Source organism: Trichechus manatus, unplaced genomic scaffold, assembly GCF_000243295.1.
Source record: "Trichechus manatus latirostris isolate Lorelei unplaced genomic scaffold, TriManLat1.0 scaffold00199, whole genome shotgun sequence".
Classification (NCBI taxonomy): Eukaryota; Metazoa; Chordata; class Mammalia; order Sirenia; family Trichechidae; genus Trichechus; species Trichechus manatus.
In genome coordinates, this window is record NW_004444135.1 from 467571 (window position 1) to 494539 (window position 26969).

General features: G+C 38.2%; 1 protein-coding gene across 1 annotated transcript in view; it reads left to right on the forward strand.

Annotated features, from left to right (window-relative positions):
• The window catches only part of GREB1L (GREB1 like retinoic acid receptor coactivator), a 167892-nt gene that overhangs the window by 16235 nt on the left and 124688 nt on the right, over positions 1-26969 (forward strand). Inside the window, exons 4-5 of the mRNA XM_004387917.2 lie at positions 8023-8199; positions 10567-10689. Coding sequence (XP_004387974.1) covers positions 8023-8199; positions 10567-10689 — 300 coding nt within the window. The remainder of the gene's footprint in view (positions 1-8022; positions 8200-10566; positions 10690-26969) is intronic.

Consider the following 26969-nt stretch of genomic DNA (forward strand, 5'->3'; position numbering starts at 1 on the left):
TTTTTTTTTTGGTTGTTGTTGTTTTGTTTTGTTTCTCAGAATTTCTCTTACTATAGATGGAGTCAGACGTTTTAGGCACAAATATCAGAGAAAAACGCAAAGAATTCAAGTGTTGTATTGATTAACAGGCATATTTGTTTGTTTGAACTGTAGTTTAAGGTTCCTTAAATTACAGTTCGAACTCTTTTTCTGGTCATTTTCATTTTTCATATGGCTTTCTTTAAAAAAGACTATGTTCACTTTCTTTTCCTTTTAGTGAAATTGAGAAGATGATTTAAAATGGAAGCCTAGTGATAAAGCTTATATATTGGACTAAAATAGCAAAGAAGGTCCAAGTATCTGTTTGTTTATTGATTCGTTCAGCAATACTTATCCAAAATATACTGTATGACAGAAATCATGTTAGGTTATGATGTGGGGGCACAAAAATTATAAGACACAGTACTTTCCCTCTCAGAACTTAGAACATAGTAAGTTTGGTAGAAGGACTTTAGAAGACTTCTCTAGCATTTTAAATTCATCATAGTCTCAAAAATGGGCAAAAGATATGAAGAGACACTCACCAAAGAAGACATTCAGGCAGCTAACAGACACATGAGGAAATGCTCGTGATCATTAGCCATTAGAGAAATGCAAATCAAAACTACAATGAGACACCATCTCACCCTGACATTACTGGCACTAATCAAACAATCAATCAATAACAAATGTTGTGGAGAGGTCTCAGGGAGACTGAAGCTCTTCTACATTGCTGGTGGGGAATATAAAATGATACAACCACTATGGAAAACAATATGGCACGTCCTTGAAAAGCTAGAAATAGACATACCATATGATCCAGCAATCTCACTCCTAGGAATATATCCTAGAGAAATAAGGCCCATCACACAGATAGACATATGCACATTCATGTTCATTGCAGCATTATTCACAATAGCAAAAAGTTGGAAACAACCTAAGTGTCCATCAACAGATAAATGGATAAACAAATTATGATACATACATACAATGGAATACTACCCAACGATAAAGAACAGTAATGAATCTGAGAAACATCTCTCAAAATGGATGAATCTGGAGGGCATTATGCTGAGTGAAATAAGTCAGTCACAAAAGGACAAATGTTGTTTGAGACCACGATTATAAAAACCCAAGAAAAGGTTTGTTGTTGTTGTTAGGTGCCGTCGAGTCAGTTCTGACTCACAGCAACCCTATGTACTACAGGATGAAACACTGCCCGGTCCTGCATCATCGTCACAGTCGTTACTAAGCTTGAGCCCATTGTTGCAGTCACTGAGTCAATCCATCTCATTGAGGGTCTTGCTCTTTTTCACTGACCTGTACTTTACCCAGCATGATGTCCTTTCCAGGGACTGATCCCTCCTGATAACATGTCCATAAGTACGTAAGACGTAGTCTCACCATTCTTGCTTCTAAGGAGCATTCTTGTTGTACTTCTTCCAAGACAGATTTGTTTGTTCTTTTGGCAGTCCATGGTATATTCAGTATTCTTCGCCAACACCACAATTACAAAGCATCAATTCTTCTTCAGTCTTCCTTATTCATTGTCCAGCTTTAGCAATGCATATGATGCAATTGAAAACACATGGTTTGGGTCAGGTACACCTTAGTTTTCAAGGTGACATCTTTACTTTTCAGCACTTTAAAGAGGTCTTTCGCAGCATATCTGCCCAACGCAATGTGTCTTGATTTCTTGACTGCTGCTTCCGTGGACATTGATTGTGGATCCAAGTAAAATGAAATTCTTGACAACTTCAGTCTTTTCTCCATTTATCATGATGTTGCTTATTGGTCCAATTGTTAGGATTTTTGTTTTCTTTATGTTGAGGTATAATCCATACTGAAGGCCGTGGTCTTTGATCTTCATCGATAAGTGCTTCAAGTCCTCTTAACTTTCAGCAAGCAAGGTTGTGTCATCTGCATAACACAGGTTGTTAATGAGTCTTCCTCCAGTCCTGATGCCCCGTTCTTCTTCATATAGTACAGCTTCTCAGATTATTTGCTCAACATACAGATTGAATAGGTATGGTGAAAGGATACAACTCTGATGCACACCTTTCCTGACTTTAAACCACATAGTATCCCCTTGTTCGAATGCAGAAATTATCGAACAATATCATTAATATCACATGCAAGTAAAATTTTGCTGAAGATCATTCAGAAGTGGCTACAGCAGTATATCAACAGGGAATGCCAGAAACTCAAGTCGGATTCAGACGAGGATGTGAAACTAGGGATAGCATTGCTGATGTCAGATGGATCCTGGCTGAAAGCAGAGAATACCAGAACAATGTTTACCTGTGTTTTATTGACTATGCAAAGGCATTCGGCTGTGTGGATCATAACAAATTATGGGTAGCATTGTGAAGAATGAGAATTCTAGAACACTTAATTGTGCTCATGAGGAACCTGTACATAGATCAAGAGGCAGTTGTTCGAACAGAACAAGAAAAGGTTTACACACAGTAAAAAAAAATCTTTGATGGTTACAAGGGAGGGGAGGGAGGGGGAGGAGAAATCTTTAACTAGGTAGCAGACAAGTGTTAACTGTGTGAAGGGAAAGACAACACACAATAGAGGGGAAATCAGCACAACTTGACCAAGGCAAAGTCATAGAAGCTTCCTAGACACATCCAAACAACTTGAGGGACCGAGTTACTGGGGCTGAGGTCTGGGGACTATGGTCTCGGGGAACATCTAGGTCACTTGGCATAACATAGTTCATAAAGAAAATGTTCTACATCCAACTTTGGTGAGTAGCATCTGGGGTCTTAAAGCTTGCAAGTGGCCATCTAAGATACATTCTTGGTCCCATCACATTCAGAGCAAAGGAGAATGAAGAAGACTGAAGACACAAGGGAAATACTAGTCCAAAGGTCTCATGGACCACATGAACCACAGCCTCCACCAGTCTGAGCCCAGAAGAACTAGATGGTGCCCACCTACCACCCCCAACCACCTTGACAGGTTTCACAATAGTGGGTCCTGGACAGAGCAGGAGAAAAATGTACAACAAAATTCAAATTCACAAAAAAAGACCAGACTTACTGGTCTGACGATGACTGGAGGAAACCCCCGAGACTATGGCACCCGGACACTCTGCTAACTCAGAACTGAAGCCACTCCTGAAGTTCACCTTCCAGCAAAAGATTAGACAGGCTTATAAAACAAAACAATAACACACATGAGGAACGTGCTTCTTAGTTCAATCAAATATACGAGGCCAAACAATATGTTCATTAATTGTTTAATGAGAAACTAATTTGCTCTGTAAATCTTCATCTAAAGTACAATAAAAAAAAGATAATAAAAGTAATGGAAAAAAATTTATATGAGACCAAATGGGCAAGACCTGCCCAAAAGCAAAGATGAGAAGGCAGGAAGGGACAAGAAAACTGGATGAATGGACCCAGGGAAACTGGGGTGGAAAGGGGGAGTATGCTGACACAATGCAGGGATTGCAAACAATGTCACAAAACAATTCCTTTTTGCTCAGTGATTCTTCTTGACTAGAGGAATCCTGAATACATTATGGAAAGGACATAGAAAACACCATCAGAATAATAGATATCATAATCATGTGTAAATAGGATATGTAGACCAAAGACCATGGGCTTTGGAATCAGACAAACCTGGGTTTAAATCCCAGATTTGCCACTTAATACTTTTCAGAAACTTGGCAAGCTACTAAACCCCTTGACATCTCAGATTCCTCTTCTCTTTAAAAGGGCCAATAGTACCTACTCTTCAAGGTTATAAAGATCAAGTGAGATGATGTTTATAAGGCACCTGTCCGGTGTGATTTCTGACACATAGTAAACCAAACCAAACCCATTGCCATTGAGGCAAATCTGACTCATGGTGACCCCATGTGTTACAGAGTAGAACCGCTCCATAGGTTTTCTTCGCTGTAGTCTTTATGGAAGCAGATCACCAGGCTTTTCTTTTCCTCAGCACCACTGGGCGGGTTCTAACCTTTAGGTTAGTAGCCAAAAACAAACCGTTTGCAACACCCAGGGACCTAATACTTGCTGTTAAATGGTAGTTACTCTGTTTTAGTATTTACTAAATACCTTTATAGACTTGGAACTGTGTTTACTTTCTCTAGCTTTGTAAAAATGGGCATAACTTTTCACTTGCCACTTCTCCAAGTAAAAATATATTGCAACAAAATGGTAGAATTTTTTTTTTTTAGATAACCATATTGAGATTTTTATGTATTCATTACTCTATTGTCCGGAAGTTAATATTCACCCGTTTTCTACTTATGCTGGATGATTTTAGTATGCATTAAGATACAGTGGGAAAAATTTTAAGCTTCGGATTCTAGAATCCCTTTGGACTCCAATATCAATTTGTCTAAATTTTTATGTAAATTATGCAGATTCCAAAGACTGTGAGGGAATTAATTAAAAAAAAAAAATTGCTCCAGTTGTGCCTCAAATCTACCATGCAACTGCACGTCTTGATTGCCAGAATAACTAGAAAGGTAATTTAGCTGTAAGAGGTGCTATTTTTTGTTATTAATGTTAGCAAAAACTTTGAGCAAATAAAATCTTTCTTGAATCAAGGATAATGCTGAAGCCTTACAGAGTTTGAAAAATGAACTGTAGGCTTCTAACTCCTTAATATTATTAGCTCTTATCATTAATGTGAAGGTTCCCTTCTTTGTAGATTATCCAGATCCATTGCTTTTCTTCCTCACCCTATTCCTTGCTTTTCATCTCGAACAGACAGAGGAAAAGATGAAAGATAAACTCAACCTCATTAATTTGTTAATTCTAATTCTCACACTAATCTTTTCTGAATTACTTGGACCTGCCATATAAGCCTCATTTTTTTGGAACTGTCCTAAATTATTTCTGCTGAAATATTCTTATAGCATTTTTACTGTGTTTTGGATGTGATACATTTGCTTCACAGGTCAGGCAGTTTCCACTAAGGGATGACAGTCACACCGGAATGTAAGCTCCATGAGGACAGGGGCTTTGTCTACTTTGTTCAGTGCTCGATCCCTCAGTGCCTGAAATGGTGCCTAGCACCAGTTGCTGTAGAGTTGATTCCAACTCACAGCGACCCTATGTGTGTCAGAGTAGAACTGTGCTCCATAGGGTTTACAAGGCTGTGACCTTTCAGAAGCAGATTATCAGGCTTTTCTTTTGAGGCACCTCTGGGTGGGTTCAAACTGCCAACTTTTCAGTTAGTAGTTAAGCACTTAACCATTTGTGCCACCCAGGAACTCCTGCCTGGCATGTAGTAGAGTAAAAGTATTTGCTGCATGGGTGGATTGATGGATAAATGACTTTAGGAACTTGATGAACTATGTAGCCATCGACAGCGGTTTTTTTTTTGTTTGCGTATAGCTTCAGGGTTTTGTACAAATGGCCATATGCTCTCAACTGCAATGCATCTCTGAATATGTTTTAAGTAATTTATAAAATTATAGTAATGTTTACATTTCTATAGAATGACAATAATAAATTAGCAATTCTATGTTAATTGGCCAGAGGTTGTAACTATCCCTTGTTCACCGCTTGTTCTCCTATATGCTTTGCATATAGGTAGGTGAATTAATAATAAATTGAACTGCCCATTTATAATGCTCTGAACTGATTGCCAGCATTCTGAGATTGGAACACTGGAAGATATTCTGTCTTAATCCTCGTAGCCTTTCTCATCTCTTCTTGCGAGAGAAGGTTGGTTTTGGGGTTTAAAAAGAGTGTATCACTTTATTAGTGAATTTATTTTCAAGTAGTTATAGGTATATAAAATCCATTGCTGTTGAGTCGATTCTGACTCATAGCGACCCTACAGAACAGAGTAGAACTACCCCATAGGGTTACCAAGGAGTGGCTGGTGGATTTGAACTGCTAACCTTTTAGTTAGCAGCTGTAGCTCTTAACCACTGCACCACCAGGGCTCCTATAGGTATATAGGTATATACAACTTGGAATATCCTTTCTTATTTACAACTTTTTTGTCTTTGTTCACCTGTATGAATATAGATGTGTTCTCATCAGACAACCAGAGGAACTCACTCTTTCTGCCTGCCTTTACCTCTGTGTATTAAGGGGGTAAATCAAACACAACTTCTCATCCTCTCAGCATTCTCCATTTCTTCTTCCCATGTCTCCTGCTGCAAGCAGGCCATTGGAAGTTTAATTTGGTTTGATTAGTCTGGGAGAGAATTGACTTGACAGCAACGAGTTTGGTTTTTGGTTTGGAGTCTGAGAGAGGAATTGTTTAGATGTTAGAGCCAAGGAATAAAAAAACAAAAACCAAACCCATTGCCATCAAGTCAGTTCTGACTGATAGGACTCCCATGTATTACAGAGTAAAAGTGCTCCATAGGGTTTTCTTGGCTGTGAACTTTACAGAAGCAGATCGCCAGGTCTTTCTTTCACAGCACTGCTGGGTGGGTTTGAACTGCCAACATTTAGGTTAATAAACGAACACAAACTGTTTGCACCACTCAGCTTGTATAAAGAGGGTTGAGTAAAGAAAAAATGGAAATCTCACGGAACTCAGTGTCAGAAAGTACAACCAGATGGCATAGAAACAGGAAAGTTGACAACGCCCCGAGTTTGCACATCTCTGTCTGTACTCTGCTCTCATCTCTGCAGACCAGCTGCTTCTTCATGTTTCTCAGTTTGTTCTCTCCCATACCTTAGCTTACGTGTAGTTGGCATAACACCAGCTCTGGGTCCAGTTTTACAAAATCATACAAATCCAGGGTCTACTACCATCCGAATGACTCTTTATTTAGTACTTCAGAATTCCAGGAGAGAGCCTCTGACTCTCCCAGATTAGGTCAGCTATTGGTCCATCAGGGGCAAGTTCACATGCCTAACACCCGCCTAACACCAGCAGGTTCTCTAAGAAGGGAGTGTGTAGGGAGGAAATAATGGACATCTCTAGGACCAACCTTTTTCTTATCATAGTATGAACTGTATAAATTCTGTCACATGATGTTGTTGTTGTTGTTAGGTGCCGTCTAGTTAGTTCTGGCTCATAGCGACCCCATATACAGCAGAGCAAAACACTGCCTGGTCCTGTGCCATCCTCAAAATCGTTGCTATGTTTGAACCCATTATTGCAGCCACTGTGTCAATCCATCTCATTGAGGATCTTCCTCTTTTTCACTGACCCTCTACTCTACCAAGCATGATGTCCTTCTCCAGGGACTGGTCCCTTCTGATAACATGCCCAAAGTATGTAAGACATAGTGTCACCATCCTTGCTTCTAAGGAACATTCTGGTTGTACTTCTTCCAAGACAGATTTGTTTGTTCTTCTGGCAGTCCGTGGTATACTCAGTATTCTTCATCATACAGTAATTCAAATCCTTCTTCAATTTTCTTTATTCACTGTCCAGCTTCCACATGCATACGAGGTGACTGAATATACCATGGCTTGGGTCAGGTGCACCTTAGTCCTCAAAGTGACATCTTTGCTTTTTAACACTTGAAGAGGTCTTTTGTAGCAGATTTGCCCATTGCAATACATTGTCTGATTTCTTGCTTGCTTCTTATATAGGCATTGATTGTGGATCCAAGTAAAATGGAATCCTTGACAACTTTAATATTTTCTCCATTTATCATGATGTTGTTTATTGGTCCAGTTGTTAGGATTTTTGTTTTCTTCATATTGAGGTGTAATCCATACTGATGGCTGTAGTCTTTGATCTTTGTCAGTAAGTGCTTCAAGTCCTCTTCGTTTTCAGCGAGCAAGGCTGTGTCATTTGCTTGTCGCAGGTTGTTAATGAGTATACTGTCTAGTTTATTTCCTTAACCATTACTCCTTTGGAGCGTACTTAAATTATTTCTAGTCTTTCACCATTATAAAGTAACTCTTTTAGAAGTCTTTTTGTACCTGTGTTTATTTCTTCCTTTGAATTATTTCCTTGAACTTGGAAGGTTATTGAGTGAATATTTATTTTTATATGTAAAAGTATTTCGTCCATTTACAAGGCCACAAGTAACTTTGATTTTCCTCATTTCAGGATTTTCTGGAAACTGTATCGGCTGTGGAGAAAGAGGATTTCGGTATTTCACAGAATTTTCCAACCACATTAACTTGAAGCTCACCACCCAGCCAAAGAAGCAGAAGCACTTAAAGTACTACCTAGTCAGAAGTTCCCAGGGTGTACTCTCGAAGGGACCCCTCATCTGCTGGAAAGGTAGTGTCCGCTTCTGGTAGGGAAAGGGAAGGGAGGGGTGATTTTATGGTGGTGACAGTGAGCCATACAGGATTGAGAGTTCAGGTGTGACATAATAAGCATCTCAAGGTCATACGTAAGACTATCAAAAAAATATAAAGCACTCTGGTAGGATATTTAAGGAGTCCTGGTAGTACAATGGTTGAGCGCTTTGCTGCTGACCAGAAGGTCAGTGGTTTGAACCCACCAGCACTGTGGCAGTCTGCTCCTGTAAAGATTACAGCCTAGGAAACCCTATGGAGACGCTGTACTCTGTCCTGTAGGGTCACTGTGAGTAGGAATCAACTCTACAGCACACAGCCACAACAGCAACAAGTAGGTTATATGAATTGTTTCTTTTCTATTTTTAGCAGAGATTTTTCAAGTTGAGGAAAAGTGCATGTCTCTGTTTGTATTTGTCTTTTGGAGGTGGTGGGGTGCAACCCTTGGAAGAAGAATGGACTCGTTCTAGCTGTTCAGTCAGTTGGAGAGGACCTCAAAGTGTCAGTTCCCTGCTCAGATGTTCTTTTTTACTTTATTTAGGTTCTTCGGTAATTCTCAAGCATGTACATTTTTCTATTTTAATTAACCCAAAATACTTTAAAGTAAATAATTTCTCTTCGTAATACCTGGGGAAAAGGCACTATTAGGTTGACAAAGTTTTGTTCTTTTAAATTAGGAAAAATTTAACTAACTTATGTGTAGAAATGAATCCAGTTAAAACTTCACATCTTTGTGTGTTTGATAGGAATTTACACAAGTTCTGTCCATTGTTCTAATGCAGGGCTGTATCTAACCCTTATTCTGTTGAGCAGTTTCTTAGATACTGAGTTTTTTCCTCCATATAATAATATGTCTTTAGTATTTCCATTTGTTGTCTGTGCAAGATTTTTTCCTGTCCATGAAAAACAATATAATAAAGACAAATTACAACTGCATATTTGTCTCTGAGTACTTCATAGTAATTACTTTGGGTTGCGTTTGAAGTGACATTATATAATGCCAAGGAAATGGCTACATGTTTCAAGCCAGGTATTATCACTTGCAACTATTGAATCATAAGCATTGTAACTCTTTATCCTAATAAAGTCTGAAGAATTTTCCTCTAGAAAAATCATTTTGAATGTCATGAACCCTAGCAAAAAAGTAAAACTTGGATAGGTATAGCCTCCCTACCTTTTAACTTCCTTTTTTTAGCTTTTGTTTCAGTTGCATAAAATATTTTTAACTTCTTATTTAGTGCTCAGTGATAATTCATCTTTCTAGTAAAGAATAACATTTGTGAAATAGCTTATTATACAGTGATCCTTGGTGGCTTCTGAAGCCTCATGTTTATAGAAGTTGCTAATTTGAAATTGGAATTGTATGTGTATACGTATATACAAACATATACAGTATCCATATAATACACATAATGTGGAGACATACTCTAAGGCCAAAATACAATAGCTCTTCCTGGAAGGTCATAGCATAGATGAAGGTGATAGGAAACTGCCTCCAACCCTTACATGTATGTGATAAACTTGGAAACTCTCTAAAGGACCCTTGGTAATTGGCTTTGTCATATATAACCATTTATAGTACCTTTTCATTTACCATCTTTAGAGATTAGTATGGTATCATATAGAATAATTTGGTCGGAAGTTAAAGTACCACAGCTGTCATGTTATTCACTATATTACCTGAATCAGTACAAAGTACTCTTAAAATATTGCACCAGAGCCTCATTAATATCAGCTTACTTAAAATGAAGCTTAGTATTACATTTTCAGCAATAACCTGGAATATGGTCTACCTATTTCCTTGAATAAGAATTGAGAATACATTTGAGCATTTCTAATTTTTCTCTTCTGCCCATACATTTTTCTTTGCTTCTGTGTTGGGACATAAATTAAGGTTGGGTAGAGAACGCTGAAGCAACCTGGATGGACTCTAGGTTACTTTTCCACACTAAAGTCATTTGTGGACAGGAGGTTAACTGGTGTTTGAAAGCTTATTAGGTTTTCATAAATTATTGATATTTTAGCCTCAGTCTTATCCATAAAACTAGCATGCCTATATTGGATATGATTTCTCTTCCCCTGGGAACTAGTCTGTGGGGAACAAAGATGTGATTGTTCTTTGTAACCATTTCTTTGCCTTCCAAATATGACATCTGGCCTAGGGAAAAGAACAGTGCTCCCGAGCTTGAACATTCTATTGGAGTTCGGATTAGGGGAAAGGTGGATCTCTATAAGGAAAATGGCTACCACTGTCGGAGCAGCAATTTATTTTAGAGACTGTGACCCTGTCACCTGGTTTAACAGGATATTGGTCTCCTCGTGTAATGTGATTCTTACTGCTTTCCAGAATGTAGAAGCCGACAATCTTCTGCTACTTGCCACTCTCTTAAACCAAACTCTTCAGTGTCATCAACTGTGACCCCAGAAAATGGGACAACTAATGGATACAAATCAGGATTCATTCAGACAGGTATGGGGTCTTTTCTTTTGGAATTTCAAGCAGCAGATGTATATTCAGTGAGACATTTTAAGCTTACTATTGGCTGGTTTGAATAGAGATATTTTTAAAATAGAGGTATTATTTGAATTACTGTTAGAATTAGAATTCACCCTTGAGATGGGTCAGTCTTGCGAAGGACCCCAAGACCAGACAGTCCTTCTGTGCCGGGCAGAGGAGGGTGAAAGGAACTCACAGTTGGTAGGAAATCTAGCTCAAGCGTAGGACCTGTCTCTAGAGTGTCTACAGTAGGCAGTGGGTGGAAATCAGACATGAGGGAAGCCTGCATCTTAGCTCTCAGGTAGTATGTATGGGGGACACGCTCATGAAAACTGGAGTTCCAGGGTAGGAGTCTAACTAAGCCCCAGGACATTATAGGGAGTAGTGCACCAACTATGATAGAAAATAAGGCCCCAAGGTAGGGCTGTGGATCATAGCAGACGAAACCAGGATCTAGTGTCTAGGGATACAGGTAGGGGCTTGGTTACAGGTAACCAGATAAAATCTTAGTGCCTGAAACTAGGTTACGGTATCAGAGCAGGAGCAGCCAAATGGCTGATCTGATACTGAGCAGATAAGCTACTGGTCTAAGGCTTCTAAAAATTGTTCCAGTATTGAGGACTGTGCTAGCCTATGCCCTGAGGTCAGGTTAAGACTGTAGGCAGGACTTAATGGTTCCAGGTGGCTGAGGAGCTAGAGAGCTGGAACTGAAAAGATTGTTGCAGATAGTATATAAGAATATTGCTCAGAACCAGTCTCTACCACCACCAGTTGCCATCAAGTCTCCGACTCGTGTGACCCCCTGAGTGTCAGAGTAGAACTGTGCTCAATAGGGTTTTCAATGGAAGTATATCTCCAGGACCTTCTTCCAAGGTGCCTCTGAGTAAACTGGAATCTTCAAACTTTTGCTTAGCAGCCAAGTGCCTTTAGGCTACACTTCAGGCAAGAATAAAAGTATTTTAAAAGAGTGTGAATTTTTTTTAATTTCACTTGTTTTTGTGAAATTTCATTTTACCGATCTGATGTGCAAACTTCATAGCGTATGTGCATTAGCCTTGCCAATGTCCACTCAACCACAACAAATTGAAAAGAAGGTTGTCTTCGTTTACATCACTACTAGCATACTTTTTCAAATGTATGTAAAGTTCTGATGAGCTGGTAAATTGTTTCTACTTATTTTCAAGACGGAAATGATTATTAGAATATATTAGTAACAGCAGTGGTAATAAGGTTAACTTTATTTGGGGGCATTTCTTGCTATGTGTCAGCACTCAGCTAAGTCCACCTCATCCTGGATAAGAAAGTCTAACTTTTAAACTGTCCAGGAGATTTATAGAGTGGCTATAAGCTAAAAGGAGAGAACATCTCTCTTTAGAATAAATGAGAGAACATTGTGTTAGTAGATATTCAAGAAAGAAAAAGCTTGGCATTTGGCTCCTGACATTGAAAGATTACAATAATGACAAACCCACGTATCTCTCCTAGAATATTATTTTAGTAGTTTGACTGGTTCCATGCTATGTTTTCTGCCATTGGACCCTGGGGCTAATGAAATGTAATTTTAAAAATACAATATTAATAATTAATATTTACTTGCTTCCAACAAAATCTTACCAAGTGTTTATTACGTTTTAAGAACCTTGTTAGTGCTGTAAGGCAGGGTTCTAACACTTGGCTGATGTTTCTGATGATTTAAAAACCACTCACGTAAGAGAGATAAAGATATAATTTGGGAATGGTTAATGGTGGTGGTTGAACAACATGACCAACATAATTAATGCCAGTGAACTGTGCATGTGAAGACTGCTGAAATGTCAAATGTTTTGTTACATATGTATTTACCATATTAAAAAAAGAAGAGTTTGAAAAAAAAAGAAAAGTATATAGAGCTCCTCAGAAGATAAAAACCAAAAGCCAAACCCATTGCTGTTGAATCCGACTCATAGCGACTCTATAGGATAGAACAGAGCTGTCCCATAGGGCTCCCAAGGCTGTAATCTTTATGGAAGCAGACTGCCACATCTTTCTCCCACTGAGCAACTGGTGGATTCAAACCACTGACCTTTTGGTTAGCAGCCGAGCACTTAACCGTGCACCAGCGGGGCTCCTTCCTCAGAAGACAAGAACTCTCTAATTGTTGGCATAGTTTGATTATTATTTCTCACTGAGTGTGCATGCTATGTGTTCAAGAAAAATAAAAATTGTAATGAAAATAAAAGAAATATAAAGAACAATAAAACACGTTCCTTTCCTAAGAGGGAGAAGTGGTCATATCAATAACCAGTTGAAACTGAAAATAATGAAAATGTTAATCATCAGCAATTCACTTTTAATTATACCGGAAAAATATTTTGAAAGCAAATTTTGCTCTAAGGGAAACAAGATTTGAGCTTTTAGCAAAGGCTCTCCCAGTTGCCATGCAGAGACTGAGGTAGAGAGGGAGGGAACGGGCACCAACTGACTCACAGTGAACACTGGTGGCCAAGTGGTATGCCAATATTCTTGTGTCCCATTGTGGGGTGTAAGTGGTAATTTGACCATGAAATTAGTTATTAACAATTTCAAGTGCAAATCCGGAAAATTTAATAAAAGAAGGTGCCTTTATAAGTGAGGTTTTGGCCTGTGAGTGGCCATCTAAGATACTCCACTGGTCTTACCCCTTCAGGAACAAGGGAGAATGAAGAAAACTAAAGACACAAGGCAAAGATTAATTCAAAGGATTAATGCACCACAACTACCACAGCCTCCACCAGACTGAGTCCAGTACAACTAGATGATACCCAGCTATCACCATTGACTGCTCTGACAGGGATCACAATAGAGGGCCCCAGACAGAGCTGGAGAAAAATATAGAACAAAATTCTAACTCACAAAAAAAGACCAGACTTACTGGCCTGACAGAGACTGGTGAAACCCTGAGAGTATGGCTCCAGGCACCCTTTTAGCTCAGTAATGAAGTCACTCCTGAGGTTCACCCTTCAGCCAAAGATTAGACAGTCCCATAGGACAAAACGAGACTAAAGGGGCACACCAGCCCAGGAGCAAGGACTAGAAGGCAGGAGGGGACACGAAATCTGCTAATAGGGAACCCAAGTTTGAGAAGGGAGAGTGTTGACAGGTAGTAGGGTTGGTAACCAATGTCATAAAACAATATGTGTGCTGTTTAATGAGAAGCTAGTTTGTTCTGTAAACCTTCATCTACAAAAAAGAAAAAAGAATACATAAACAATGCCTATGAATCAATAAGAAAAAGATAAACAAATAGAAAAATGAGCAAAGACTTAAGCAAGCACTTCACAAACGAGGAAACCTAAGTGGCCAATGGATACATGAAAAGATGCTTAACCTCTTTCTTTGGTAATTAGAGAAATTACATCAAAAACATTATACATGAGATAACATACATGACCCAAATTGGCAATAATTTGAAGTATGAGAATAATAAATGTTGGCAAGGATTTTAAGCAACAAGAACTATCATACATGGCTAGTGGGAGTATTAACTGATACCACCACTTCGCAAGTAATTTACAGTACACAGTGTCTTAGTTATCTAGTGCTGCTATAAGAGAAATACAAGTGGATGGCTTTAACAGATTTATTCTCTCACAGTTTAGGAGGCTAGTCCGAATTCAGGGCGCTAGCTCCAAGAGAAGCCTTTTTCTCTCGGTTGGCTCTGGGGAGAGGTCCTTGTCATCAGTCTTCCCCTGGTCTAGGAGCTTCTCAGCACAGGGACCCCGGGACTAAAGGAAGAGCTTCACTCCCAGTGCTTCTTTCTTGGTGATACGAGGTCCCTCTCCTCTCTGTTCACCTCTCTCTTTTATATCTCAAAGGAGATTGACTCAAAATACAACCTAATCCTGTAGATTGAGTCCTCCTCATTAACATAACTGCCTCTAATCCTGCCTCATTAACATCATAGACATTAGGATTTACAACACATAGGATAATCACAGCAGATCACAAAATGGTGGACAACCACACAACACTGGGAATCATGGCCTAGCCAAGTTGACACACATTTTTCAGTAACACAGTTCAATCCATAATGTGTAGTAAATACATACATTTCCAATGTGTATATACTATTATCTAGCTGTTCTACTCCCTACAGAAACTCTTGCACATGTACATTAAGAGATGTACAAGACCCTTCATAGTAGTGATCTACTGTTGCCCCCACACTGGAAGCAACTCAAATGCTCATCAATAATAGAATAGATAAATAGGTTATGATGTATTTATATAATGAAATACCATGTGACAATGAAAATGAACAAACAATAGCTACATGAAGCACTGTGGTTGAATCTTACAAACATGATGTTAAGCAAAAAAAGCCATTCACAAAAAAAAAGAAAAAATCCATTTAATATGATTTTATTTCTATTAAGTTAAAAAATAAGCAAAACTAAAAATAGTTTATATAGCATACATAGCACAGTGGTATTTCCTTTATTATCATTCATTATATATGTATGTATGTATAATTTCTGCATTTTGATATAAATCAATGGGGGAAAAGGGTGAATTTCCCCCACTCAAATTTATCATAGGCCTTGGTTGCCATGGTGTTACAATAATGCTTTGGTTTTTTGAGTTTTTGTATTTTCCACTGTGGTGATTCTACAGTGGCGTTGTTGCTTAGGAGGAGAGGTACAGTATGGAACCTGACAGCTGACTTCGGTCTCTAAGAAGGGAGGAGGCAGGGCCAACCCTAAATGGAAATATCTGAGTGGCCAACACTCTTCCTTCCCTGCCACCTCTTGGCCTCTTCTTTGCCTTCCAAGAGTTTAGAGCTCTCGAGCTGCCCTCTGTGTGTCCAGAATGCGTGATGATATGCCTCACCCAACCCAGGCCTCCTTGCTCACATAGCTTTGCCCACTATGTCTCCATTTCCCCCATTACAACTCCCTTGTCCCTGGTGGCAACTGTTTAGAAAGAAGTTTCTTTCGGGATGCACCATTTAACTGTCCCTGAAGTGTAGCTGTGTTCACTCCCTGCCTAATCTTCCAACTTGTCCTCCTTTGAGCCCCTAGCTTTCTTTTTTCCCTCTTTAGCTACAACCTTGAGACCAAGGTAATCAAAAGTTCCTCTAATAAACTTTTCTAAACTTAAGTTCATCATGAATATTCAAATCAATGCTTTACTGAAAACATAGTCTCCTTTTTCCAAATATGGTGGAAACCCTATTTGTCTACTTTCAGCCAAATATTGAGAACATACAGGGAAGCATGTAGGCTATTCCTTTAGACTGAAAACTTGAGGAAAGGGATTGTATTTTTGTCTTATTCCCTCACTGTATCTCTAGAGCCTAGCATAGTACCTGGCATAGTGAAGAGGCTCAATAAATACTTGATGAATGAATGGACGGGAGGGTTAGGTGCCATCCAGTTGGTTCCAACTCATAGCGACTCTGTGTACAACAGAACGAAACACTACCCAGTCCGGCGCCATCTTTGTTATGGCGCCACAATCATTGTTATGCTTGAGCCCATTGTTGCAGCCACTGTGTCATTCCGTCTCTTTGAGGGTCTTCCTCTTTTTTGCTGACCCTCTACTTTGCCAAGCATGATCTCTTTCTCCAGGGACTGGTTCCTCCTGATAACATGTCCAAAGTACATGAGACAAAGTCTCACCATCCTCACTTCTAAGGAGCATTCTGTCTGTACTTCTCTTCTGGAAGTCCATGGTATATTCAATATTCTTTGCCAACACCATAATTCAAAGGCATCGGTTCTTCTCCGGTCTTCCTTATTCACTGTCCAGCTTTCGCATGCATGTGAGGTGATTGAAAACACCACGGTTCGGGTCAGGTGCACCTTAGTCCTTAAAGTGACATCTTTGCTGTGTAATACTTTGAAGAAGTCTTTTGCAGCAGATTTGCCCAATGCAATACGTCATATGATTTCTTGACTGCTCCTTCCATGGGTGTTGATTGTGGATCCAAGTAAAATGAAATCCTTAACATCTTCAGTCTTTCTCTGTTTATCATGATGTTACTTATTGGTCCAGTGGGAGGATTTTTGTTTTCTTTATGTTGAGGTGTAATCTGTACTGAAGGCTGTAGTCTTTGATCTTCATCAGTTTCCCCATCTTAGATCACTTTGTGAAGCTAGGAAGTCCCCAAGGAGCCTTCAGTCTTCACATTGATCACCATTGCCCTCAGGAGACATTCTGAGTCCCTTAGCAAGTCTCTTCATTTTTAGCAAACAGGGTTGTGTCATCTGCACATCACAGGTTGTTAATGAGTCTTCCTCTAATCCTGATCTGCATTCTTCTTCATATAGTCCAGCTTCTCAGATTATTTGCTCAGGATACAGATTGAATAAGTATGGTGAAAGGATACAACCCTGATGCATACCTTTCCTGATTTTAAACCACGCAGTATCCCCTTTTTCTGTTTGAACAATATCTCTAGGTCTATGTACAGGTTCCTCATGAGCACAATTAAGTGTTCTGGAATTCCCATTCTTCACAGTGTTACTGATAATTTGTTATGATCCACACAGTCAAATGCCTTTGCATAGTCAGTAAAACACAGGTAAACATCTTTCTGATATTCTCTGCGTTCAGCCAAGATCGTCTGACATCAGCAAAGATATCTCCGTTTCCACATCCTTCTCTGAATCTGGCTTGAATTTCTGGCAGTTCCCTGTCGATGTACTGCTGCAACCACTTTTGAGTGATCTTTAGCAAAATTTTACTTGGGTGTGATATTAATAATATTGTTTGATAATTTCCACATTCTGTTGGATCACCTGTCTCTCGAATATCCACAAATACAGATCTTTTCCAGTCAGTTGGCCAGGTAGCTGTTTTCCAAATTTCTTGACGTAGACAAATGAGCGCTTCCAGTGTTGCATCCATTTGTTGGAACATCTCAATTGGTATTCTGTCAATTCCTGGAGCCTTGTTTTTCACCAATGCCTTCAGTGCAGCCTGGACCTCTTCCTTCAGTACCATTGGTTCTTGATCATATGCTACCTGCTGAAATGGTTGAATGTTGACCAATTCTTTTTGGTACAATGACTCTCTGTAGTCCCTCTATCTTCTTTTGATGCTTCCTGTGTCGTTTAATATTTTCCGTGTAGAGTCCTTCAGTATTACAACTTGAGGCGTGAATATTTTCTTCAGTTCTTTCAGTTTGAGAAATGCCAAGTACATTCTTCCTTTTTGGTTTTCTAACTCCAGGTCTTTGCACATTTCGTTATAATACTTTACTTTGTCTTCTCAAGCTACCCTTTGAAATCTTCTGTTCAACTTTTTTACTTCATCCCTTCTCCCATTCGCTTTAGCTACTCTACATTCCAGAGCAAGTTTCAAAGTCTCTTCTGACATCCATTTTGTTCTTTTCTTTCTTCACTGTCTTTTTAATGACCTCTTGCTTTCTTCATGTATGATGTCCTTGATGTCATTCCACAACTCATCTGGTCTTTGGTCATTAGTATCCAGTGCATCAAATCTCTTCTTGAGGTGGTCTCTAAATTCAGGTGAGATATACTTAAGGTTGTACTTTGGCTCTCATGGCCTTTTTTTAATTTTCTTCAGCTTCAACTTGAACTTGCATATGAGCAATTGATGGTCAGTTCCAAAGTCAGCCCCTGGCCTTCTTCTGACTGATGATATTGAGCTTTTCCATCATCTTTTTCCACAGATGTAGTCGATTTGATTCCTGTGTATTCCACCTGGCAAGATCCACATGTGTAGTCACCATTTATGTTGTTGAAAAAAGGTATTTGCAATGAAGAAGTGGTTGGTCTTGCAAGATTCTATCATGCGATCTCCAGCATCATTTCTATCACCAAGGCTATATTTTCCAGCTACTGATCTTTCTTTAGTTTCTAACTGTCACATTCCAATCGCCAGTAATTATCGGTGCATCTTGATTGTATGTTTGATCAATTTCAGACTACAGAAGTTGGGTAAAAATCTTCAATTTCTTCATCTTTGGCCTTAGTGGTTGGTGTGTAAATTTGAATAATAGTCGTATTAACTGGTCTTCCTTGTAGGTGAATGGGTATTATCCTATCACTGACAGCTTTATACTTCAGGATAGATCTTGAAATGTTTTTTTGACAATGAATGTGATAACATTCTTCTTGAATTTGTCATTCCCAGCATGGTAGACCATATGATTATCTGTATCAAAATGGCCAGTATCAGTCAATTTCATCTCACTAATGCCTAGGATGTCGATCTTTATGCATTGTATTTCATTTTTGACAACTTCCAATAACAGCTTGGCTGCTAACCTGAAAGTCAGCAGTTCAAATCCACCAGCTGCTCCTTGGAAACCCTATGGGGCAGTTCTACTGTCCTGTAGGGTCGCTATGAGTCAGAATCAACTCGACAGCATGTTAACGACAACAACAACAGTTTTCCTAGGTTCATACTTCATACATTCCATGTTTCAATTATTAATGGATGTTTGCAGCTGTTTCTTCTCATTTTGAGTTGTGCCACATCAGCAAATGAAGGTCCCAAAAGCATGACTGTATCCACGTCATTAAGTTCGGCTCTACTTTGAGAAGGCAGCTCTTCTCCAGTTGTATTTTGAGTGCCTTCCAACCTGAGGGGCTCATCTTCTAGCACTATATCAGACAGTGTTCTGCTGCTATTCATAATATTTTTACTGGCTGATTTTTTCAGAAGTAGACCTCCAAGTGCTTCTTCCTAGTTTATCTTGGTCTAGAAGCTCCACTGAAACCTGTCTGCCGTGGGTGACCCTCCTGGTGTTTGAAGTATCGGTGGCATAGCTTCCAGCATCATAGCAAACACAAGCCACCACAATACGACAAAATGACAGATGAGTGGTAGGGATGGAAGGGAGAAGGAAGAAAACCGATGATTACTCTCCTCCAAGATTGGGGAGGTGGAGCTAAGAGCTATGAATGTGCTTGTGAGATTTCTCTTTCTGTCCTACGAATTAGGAAATGCAACTATTTAGCAAATATAAGAAAGAATGGCCAGCTTTGTAGAAATGAAGAAACTATAAGTAATAACAATGAAGTACCATTTTCACCTGTTACATTAGCCAGAACATTTTATCTGAAGTGGTAATATAGAGTGCTAGCAAGAATATGGTAAACCTTATACTTTCAGCTGGACTGGTGTGGTGAACAGTGGTATGACCTTTTAAGAAAGCAGTTTGGCAATGTGTAACAGGAGCATTAGAAATATTTATGTTTTGTTCTAGTAATCTCTCTTCAGAGGGCCTAGCCAAGAAAATAACCTAGAAGGAGAGTCAAGATATTCACTGCAGTTCCCTTTATATTAGCTAAAAAGGAAAAGTAACTTTAGTATTGAGACATTTGAGTAAATCATGGCATACCTACATGATGAAGATGTTAAAAAAGATAATTATGAACAATATGTAGCCAACAGGAAATAATTCTGCTAAATAAAAAAGTAGTATATAAAACTATATATGTTTCTGTTAATACCATGTAAAAATATAATGTGGAAATCCTAGAAGGGCATATATTAAAGAAAAACACAATGGTATGTGGGAGAAGTCAGATTTTTTAACATATTTGTTTCTGTTTCTAAATTTTCCTTTATGTTGTATGTTTCATAGTTAACATTTAACATTTTCAGGATTAAGACAAATATGTAGATCAGTAGAAAATGTCTGCTTTTTACTGATCTCTCTTTAGCATTCTTTGCATGTATAAGAATAAGGGCCAGTATCTCACATAGACAAGTCTAAATTACAGCTATAAAGTAACAGAACCAGAATTCGAGCCCTCTCTGCTCACTACTGAACAATTTTATTGGGCAACTAATGGGTGCTAGGAATAGGGGATACAAAGATGATACTGAGCTCTACCTAGAAATCTGTAAAATGCTCATGTATCTCAGATTTCAAGAGCAGAGTAAGGGGCAGGAGGAGCAGGAAAAGGAGATGGGGAGCACCAATGTTAAAAAAGCGACAGCAGATCAACTCAATATCTGCTTCTAGCCAAAATGGGGGGGAAAAAAAAAAAGGACTGGGTTTATCATTCCACATAAAACAACAATAACAACAAATCAAACAGACGAAAATACATAAACAATTTTCAAGACACTATACATATGGCAACAAAGGACAGTGATCTCTGAGAGATAGGAAACAAGCACTGTGAGTCATCCAATTGGCCCAGCTTACTGCTTTGAGAGAGCTTCTAAACCATGTCACAGGTGGTAGATCCCAGCAGACTTTCTGAGTTGAGTAGAAGGAGCTGAGAGTTCAGGGAGACCAAGACAGCTGGAGTTCCAAGTACCAAAGAAGAGAAAGCTGCACACAGAACCCCAAAGATGTGCAGAGGGGCCCCTCAAGTGTTCAGCAGAGTACTAGTTGGTGCATGTATGTGAGGAAACTACTTGAGGCTGGGGAAAAATACCATCCAAAAGATTAGAAGGAACATTGCCCAGCACTCACACAGGGCCAAGAATAGTGCCCGTTCCCACAGCCAGACTGGAAACCCTTATAATTCAAGGATGATCTTACCTCTCTAATGGAGAATAAAAACAACTTTGTGCCAATAAATTTGACAATTTAGATGAAATGGGAAAACTCCTTAAAAGACTCAAATTATAAAAGCTTACTCAAGAAGAAATAGATAACCTGAATAGCCCTTTATCTATTAAATACACTGAAATTGTGGTTAAACATCTTTCCTTAAAGAAACTCCAGGTCCAGATGGCTTTACTGGCAAATTCTAGTAAACATGTAAGAAAAAAAGAATACCAATTTTACACAAAGTTTTCCAGAAAATTTAGAAGGATAGATTACTTCCTAACTCATTCTATGAGACCAGCATTACCTTGATACCAAAATCAAAGACATTATAAGAAAATAAAACTTTAGACCAGTATCTCTCAAAATAGTTACAGAATTTCTTAACCAAGTTTAAGCAAATTGAATTCAGCAATATGTTAAAAGGATAGTACATCATGACCAAGTGGGGTTTATCCCAGGAAAACATTGCTGGTTTAACATATGAGTATTAATCAGTGTAACTTACCATGTTAACAAATTAAAAAAAGTAAAACTTCTATAATTATCTCAATAAATGTAGGGAAAATTTTTTAACAAAATCCGACATCCATTCCCAATAAAAACTCTTAACAAACTAAGAAGGGACCTTTCTCAGTCTGATAAAGGGTATCTACAAAAATCTCACCCCTAACATACTTAATGGTAAAAGACTGAATGCTTTCTCTGTAAAATTGGGAACAAAACAGACATGTCTACTCTTACCACTTCTGTCCAGCATTTTACTGGAGGTTCTAGACAGTACATTAGGCAAGAAAAAGAAATAAAAGCATCCAGACTGGAGAGGAAGAAGTAAAACTGTCTTTATTTACAGAGTACGTGATCATCTATGTGGAAAATCCAATGAGATCTACAAAAAAACTTCTAGAATTAATAAATGAGTTTAGCAGCATTGCAGAAGAGAAGATCAATATACAAGTATCAATTGCATTTCTATTTTCCTGTAATGAACTATCATAAATTAACATTTTAAAATAATACCATTTATAACAGCATCAAAAAAATGAAATATTTAGAGAGAAATCTAATAAAACGTATGAAAGAACTGGAAACTAGAAAACTAGAAAGCATTGCTGATGGAAAGTAAAGAAAGACCTAAGTAAATGAAAGAGATATACCTTGTTCATGGGTTAGCAGATTCAATGTTGGCAGATGTCAGCTCTGTCCTATAGATTTAACACAATCCCAATAAAAATTCCAGAGGCATTTTTGTAGTTGACAAGGTAATTCTAAAATTCATATGGAAATGCACTTAAAATATAGCCTGAACAACTCTGAAAGAGAAGAAAAATGTTTGAAGGCTAATACTACCTAATTTCAAGAATTATTACAAAGCTACAATAATCAAAGCAGCATGGTACTGCTGTAAAGATATAAAATTGATGAATGAAACAGAATAGAACATCTAAAATAAACCCATACATATATGCCCAAGTGATATTTTAACAAAGGCACAAAGGCAATGCAGTGGAACAAGGTAGCCTTGGATATTTATATGCAAAAAAAATGAACTTAGATCCAAACCTCATACCACATGCAAAAACTAACTCAAACGGGTCATAGACCTAAGTGTAAAACCTAAAATTATAAAACTTCTAGAAGGAAACACAGGAAAAAATATTTGTGACTTGGGTTAGGCAAAGATTTTTTAGATACATCACCAAAAGCACAGTTCATAAAAGAACAAATTGATAAATTGGACTTCATCAAAATTTAAAAATTCTGTTCGTCAGAACACTGTTAAGAAAATGAAAAGACAAGCAGACTTGAAGAAAATTTTTGCAAATCCATATAAAGGAGTCATATCCAGAATATATAAAGAACTTACAAAACTCAACAATAAGAAAATAAGCAAATTTTTTAAATGGGCAAAAGATATATTGATGGCAAGTAAGCACATGAAAAAATGGTCAACACCATTTGTCATTAGGGAAATGTAAATTAGAAGACAATGCAATACCAGTATGGCGGGAATGGAACTTTAAATACGCCGATGGTGGAAATACACTTTGGAAAACAGTTTGGCAGTTTCTTTAAAAAGTTAAACATACACCTACTATGTGGTCTGCCTATTCCATTTCTAGGTATTTACCCAAGAGAAAAGAAAATATATGTCCATACAAACACTTGTACACAAGTGTTCATAGCAACTTTATTTGTAATAGCCCCAAACTGGAAACAACCCAAATATCCATCAACAAATGAATGGATAAACAAATTGTTTTATATCCATACGATGTAATCCTACTCATCAAAAAACAAGAATGAGCTACTGATACTCATAATAACTGGATGAATTACCAAATGATTATGCCATGTGAAAGAAGCCAGACAAAAAAGAATAATATTGTATGATTCCATTTATGTAAAACTCTAAAAATGCAAACTAATCTATCGTGACAGAAAGCAGATTAATGATTGCTTGGGACTAGGGGAGCAGAAAAGGTGCAAGAGGGAGAGAGATTACAAAAGGGCATGCAGAAACTTTTGGGGATGATAAAAATGTTCACTATTTTGACTGTGGTAATGGTTTCACAGGTGGATACATATGTCAGAACTTATTAAATTATATACTTTTAGAATGTGCAGCTTATTGTATGTTAATTATACATCAATAAAGCTGTTACAAAAATCAACAGCATAAGAACTAGTTAGGAGGATATAGATGATTTAACATTAATTTTAGGGGGAAAATAGTTTCATGTTTTAATTAAATACGAGCTCTGTTTGGTCAATAGTAAAACATAGCTGACAAAAAGAACTAATGCAGCCTAGAGTGCACCAGTAGAAACGTGGTGTCTACATTGGAAGGACATTAATTGCAATGTGCAGTGTTAAAATAGGTTGAGTATACTTTACTCAAGAAGGAAGCAAATTATGTAGTCTATGTTTTATACAGATGTCAAGGGCAAAAAAGAGTTAAGCTTTCAGTCATCTAGAAAACTTGCAATAAGATTTAGCATAACAAATATTTATTGAATACTGTATTCTAGGCACTGTGCTAAGCCTGTTAATTGTTATTGTGAGGTGAATTTTAGTACCATTTTGCAGATTATGAAATAGAGTCTCAGGAGACATGGTATTCGGCCAGAAAAGAACTAGTGAGTGGCAACACCAGGATTCAAACTCTTTCTGCTCACTACTTAATTGCATCCCTTTATTTATGAAGTCCTCCACACCCCTAGTGATTTTGGGGCTAACAGAGAGATACCGAATTATTGCATAAAGAGGGTAAGGATATTGTTTTGGCTTTTTTTTTTTTTTCCCCCATTTTGTTTCTTTAGCCATGATGTGATGGTCATTGTACTAGGAGCTGAGAATGCCCTCAAGGAGCTCATGACCTAGTGGGAGAGACAAGAAGTTAGAAACTACTACAACTAGAGAGCAGAGCTGTGACTCACTCGAAGAACTTTCCAAGTTTGTAAATCCTCCAGTGCTTATAAGTTCTATCTTTAAATGGCTGTGAAATCACCAGTAGAGAGAATGAGGCTTTGTTCAGATGCTGGGCTATTTACTCAGTATCTGACCACTGAGTTCCTCACAGTAACCTTGCAGCCCCACAATTCAAACTCATGCCTGAGCAAGATTACAGGCTGTCACATTTTGGACATTTGGGGCTGTTCCCAAATAATGAAAACCACTAGTGTTAAATACTAAATATGCAAATGTCACCATGTATGATAAATACAAGAGTAGAAGCCTGTGCAGTATGGTAAAGATTAGGGAATAACGTAAAATAGGTTTTACATTTTGGGAAGGTTACTGTGACCTTATCAAATGCTTATCTGTGCTTTCTGGTTTTTCTATAGTTTATATATATTACTTATGAAATCAAATAGGACAAACAATATAAATAAAATAAATTTTCAAAAATTAAAAATAAAACCATGGAGTCTGGTAAGATTGTCCTGAGATTTAAAATAGGAGTTGGAGAACACCAGTAGTTTAGTAGACAGAGGAAAACTTACACAAAGACATAGTTTGTCTTGGTTACCATTTTACCCATTGTTGCTAGGTGCCAGCAAGTCGATTTCAACTCATAGTGACCTCATGTGACAGAGTAGAACTGCCCTGTAGGGTTTTCTAGGCTGTAATCTTTATGGGAGCAGATTGCCCGATCTTTTTTCCCGTGGAGCCTCTGGGTGGGTTGGAACTGCCAACCTTTTGGTTCGTAGCCGAGCACTTAACCATTGTGCCACCAGGGCTCCTTATTTTACCTGTAGACTGAACAAAATTCTTAGCACAAGGTAAGCGCTCAATAAAATTGTTGACTAAATACATAAATGCAACAGTGGAATTCAGAATGATAAGGACTAAAAATTATCTCATGGATTTGGGAATTAGATTATTGATAACTTTGTAAAAGTAGTTTCAATTGCAGTTGAATTATCATTTGAAATTACTGTGTGTAATCTAATACTAAAATAAACGTCCACTTTGTATGTTTAAGAAGTACTTCTGATGCCAGTTGTCAGTCTATACGTAACTATTTTCTATCCTTATTTTTTAAAAATTCATTATTCCAATGTTTTGAAACATTTATATTTTTCAAAAATAACATATGTATATATATGTGTGTGTATAGAAGTCCCTAGGTGGTACAAATGGTTCATGTCCTTGCCTGCTAACCAAAAGGTTGGAGGTTCGAGTCCACCTAGAGGTGCCTCAGGAGAAAGGCCCGGTGATCTACTTCTGAAACATCAGCTACTGAAAACCCCATGGAGTATAGTTTTATTCTGACACATTTGGGGTCACCATGAGTCAGAATTGGCTTGACAGGAACTAGTTCTATATGTGCATATATACATATATAATATATTCATATATAAAGTGAAAAGTTTTTCTTCCATCTTACCTCATTTCTACATGACCGTCCCAAACCAGGTAACTGCAATAATTAGTTTCTTACGTATCTTTCTAGATTTTCTTTATGTCTACTTAAGCAAGCACAAATATAGATTATTTTTACCCTTTGTTATTCCAAGGCAACATTGTGTACTCACTGTTCTGCTCCTCACTTTTTCATATTGTTATGCCTAGAGATCTTTCCAAATCAATAAATAGGGAGTTGTGATTGTTAAGGTGTGTGTCAGCTTGGCTAGGCCATGATTCTCAGTGGTGCTGGCAGTTGTGATGTAGTTTGGCAGCTGTGTAATGATGTAATTACCTCCATAATGAGATCTGATATGATGTAATCACTTCCATGGTGAGATCTGCTATGAGCAGCCAGTCAGTTGAAAGGGAGTTTCCTTGGGGATGTGGCTACATCCAATATATATGGACTTTCTGGCTAAGCTCACTGGCTTTTACTCACTCTGGATCCCGCATCTGGCTCATCATCTGACCTCCAGTTCTTGGGACTTGAGCTAGCAGCTCACCTGCCGATCTTGGGATTCATCAGCCTCCGCAGCCTGTGAGCCAGCAGCCTGCCATCTTACCTGCCAGTCTTGGGATTTGTCAGCCTCCGCAGCCTGTGAGCCAGACGCCTGCTGTCTGACCTGCTGATCTTGGGCTTGTCAGCCCCTGCATCTGCAGGAGTCAGGAGAAGCTTCCAACCTGACCCACAGAACTGAGATTTTCCAGCCTCTTCAGCTGTGTGAGCCATTTCCTTGATATTAGTCTCTCTATGTGTATATATATACATATATATATACATATATATACATATATATATACATATATATACATATATACATATATATATATATATGCA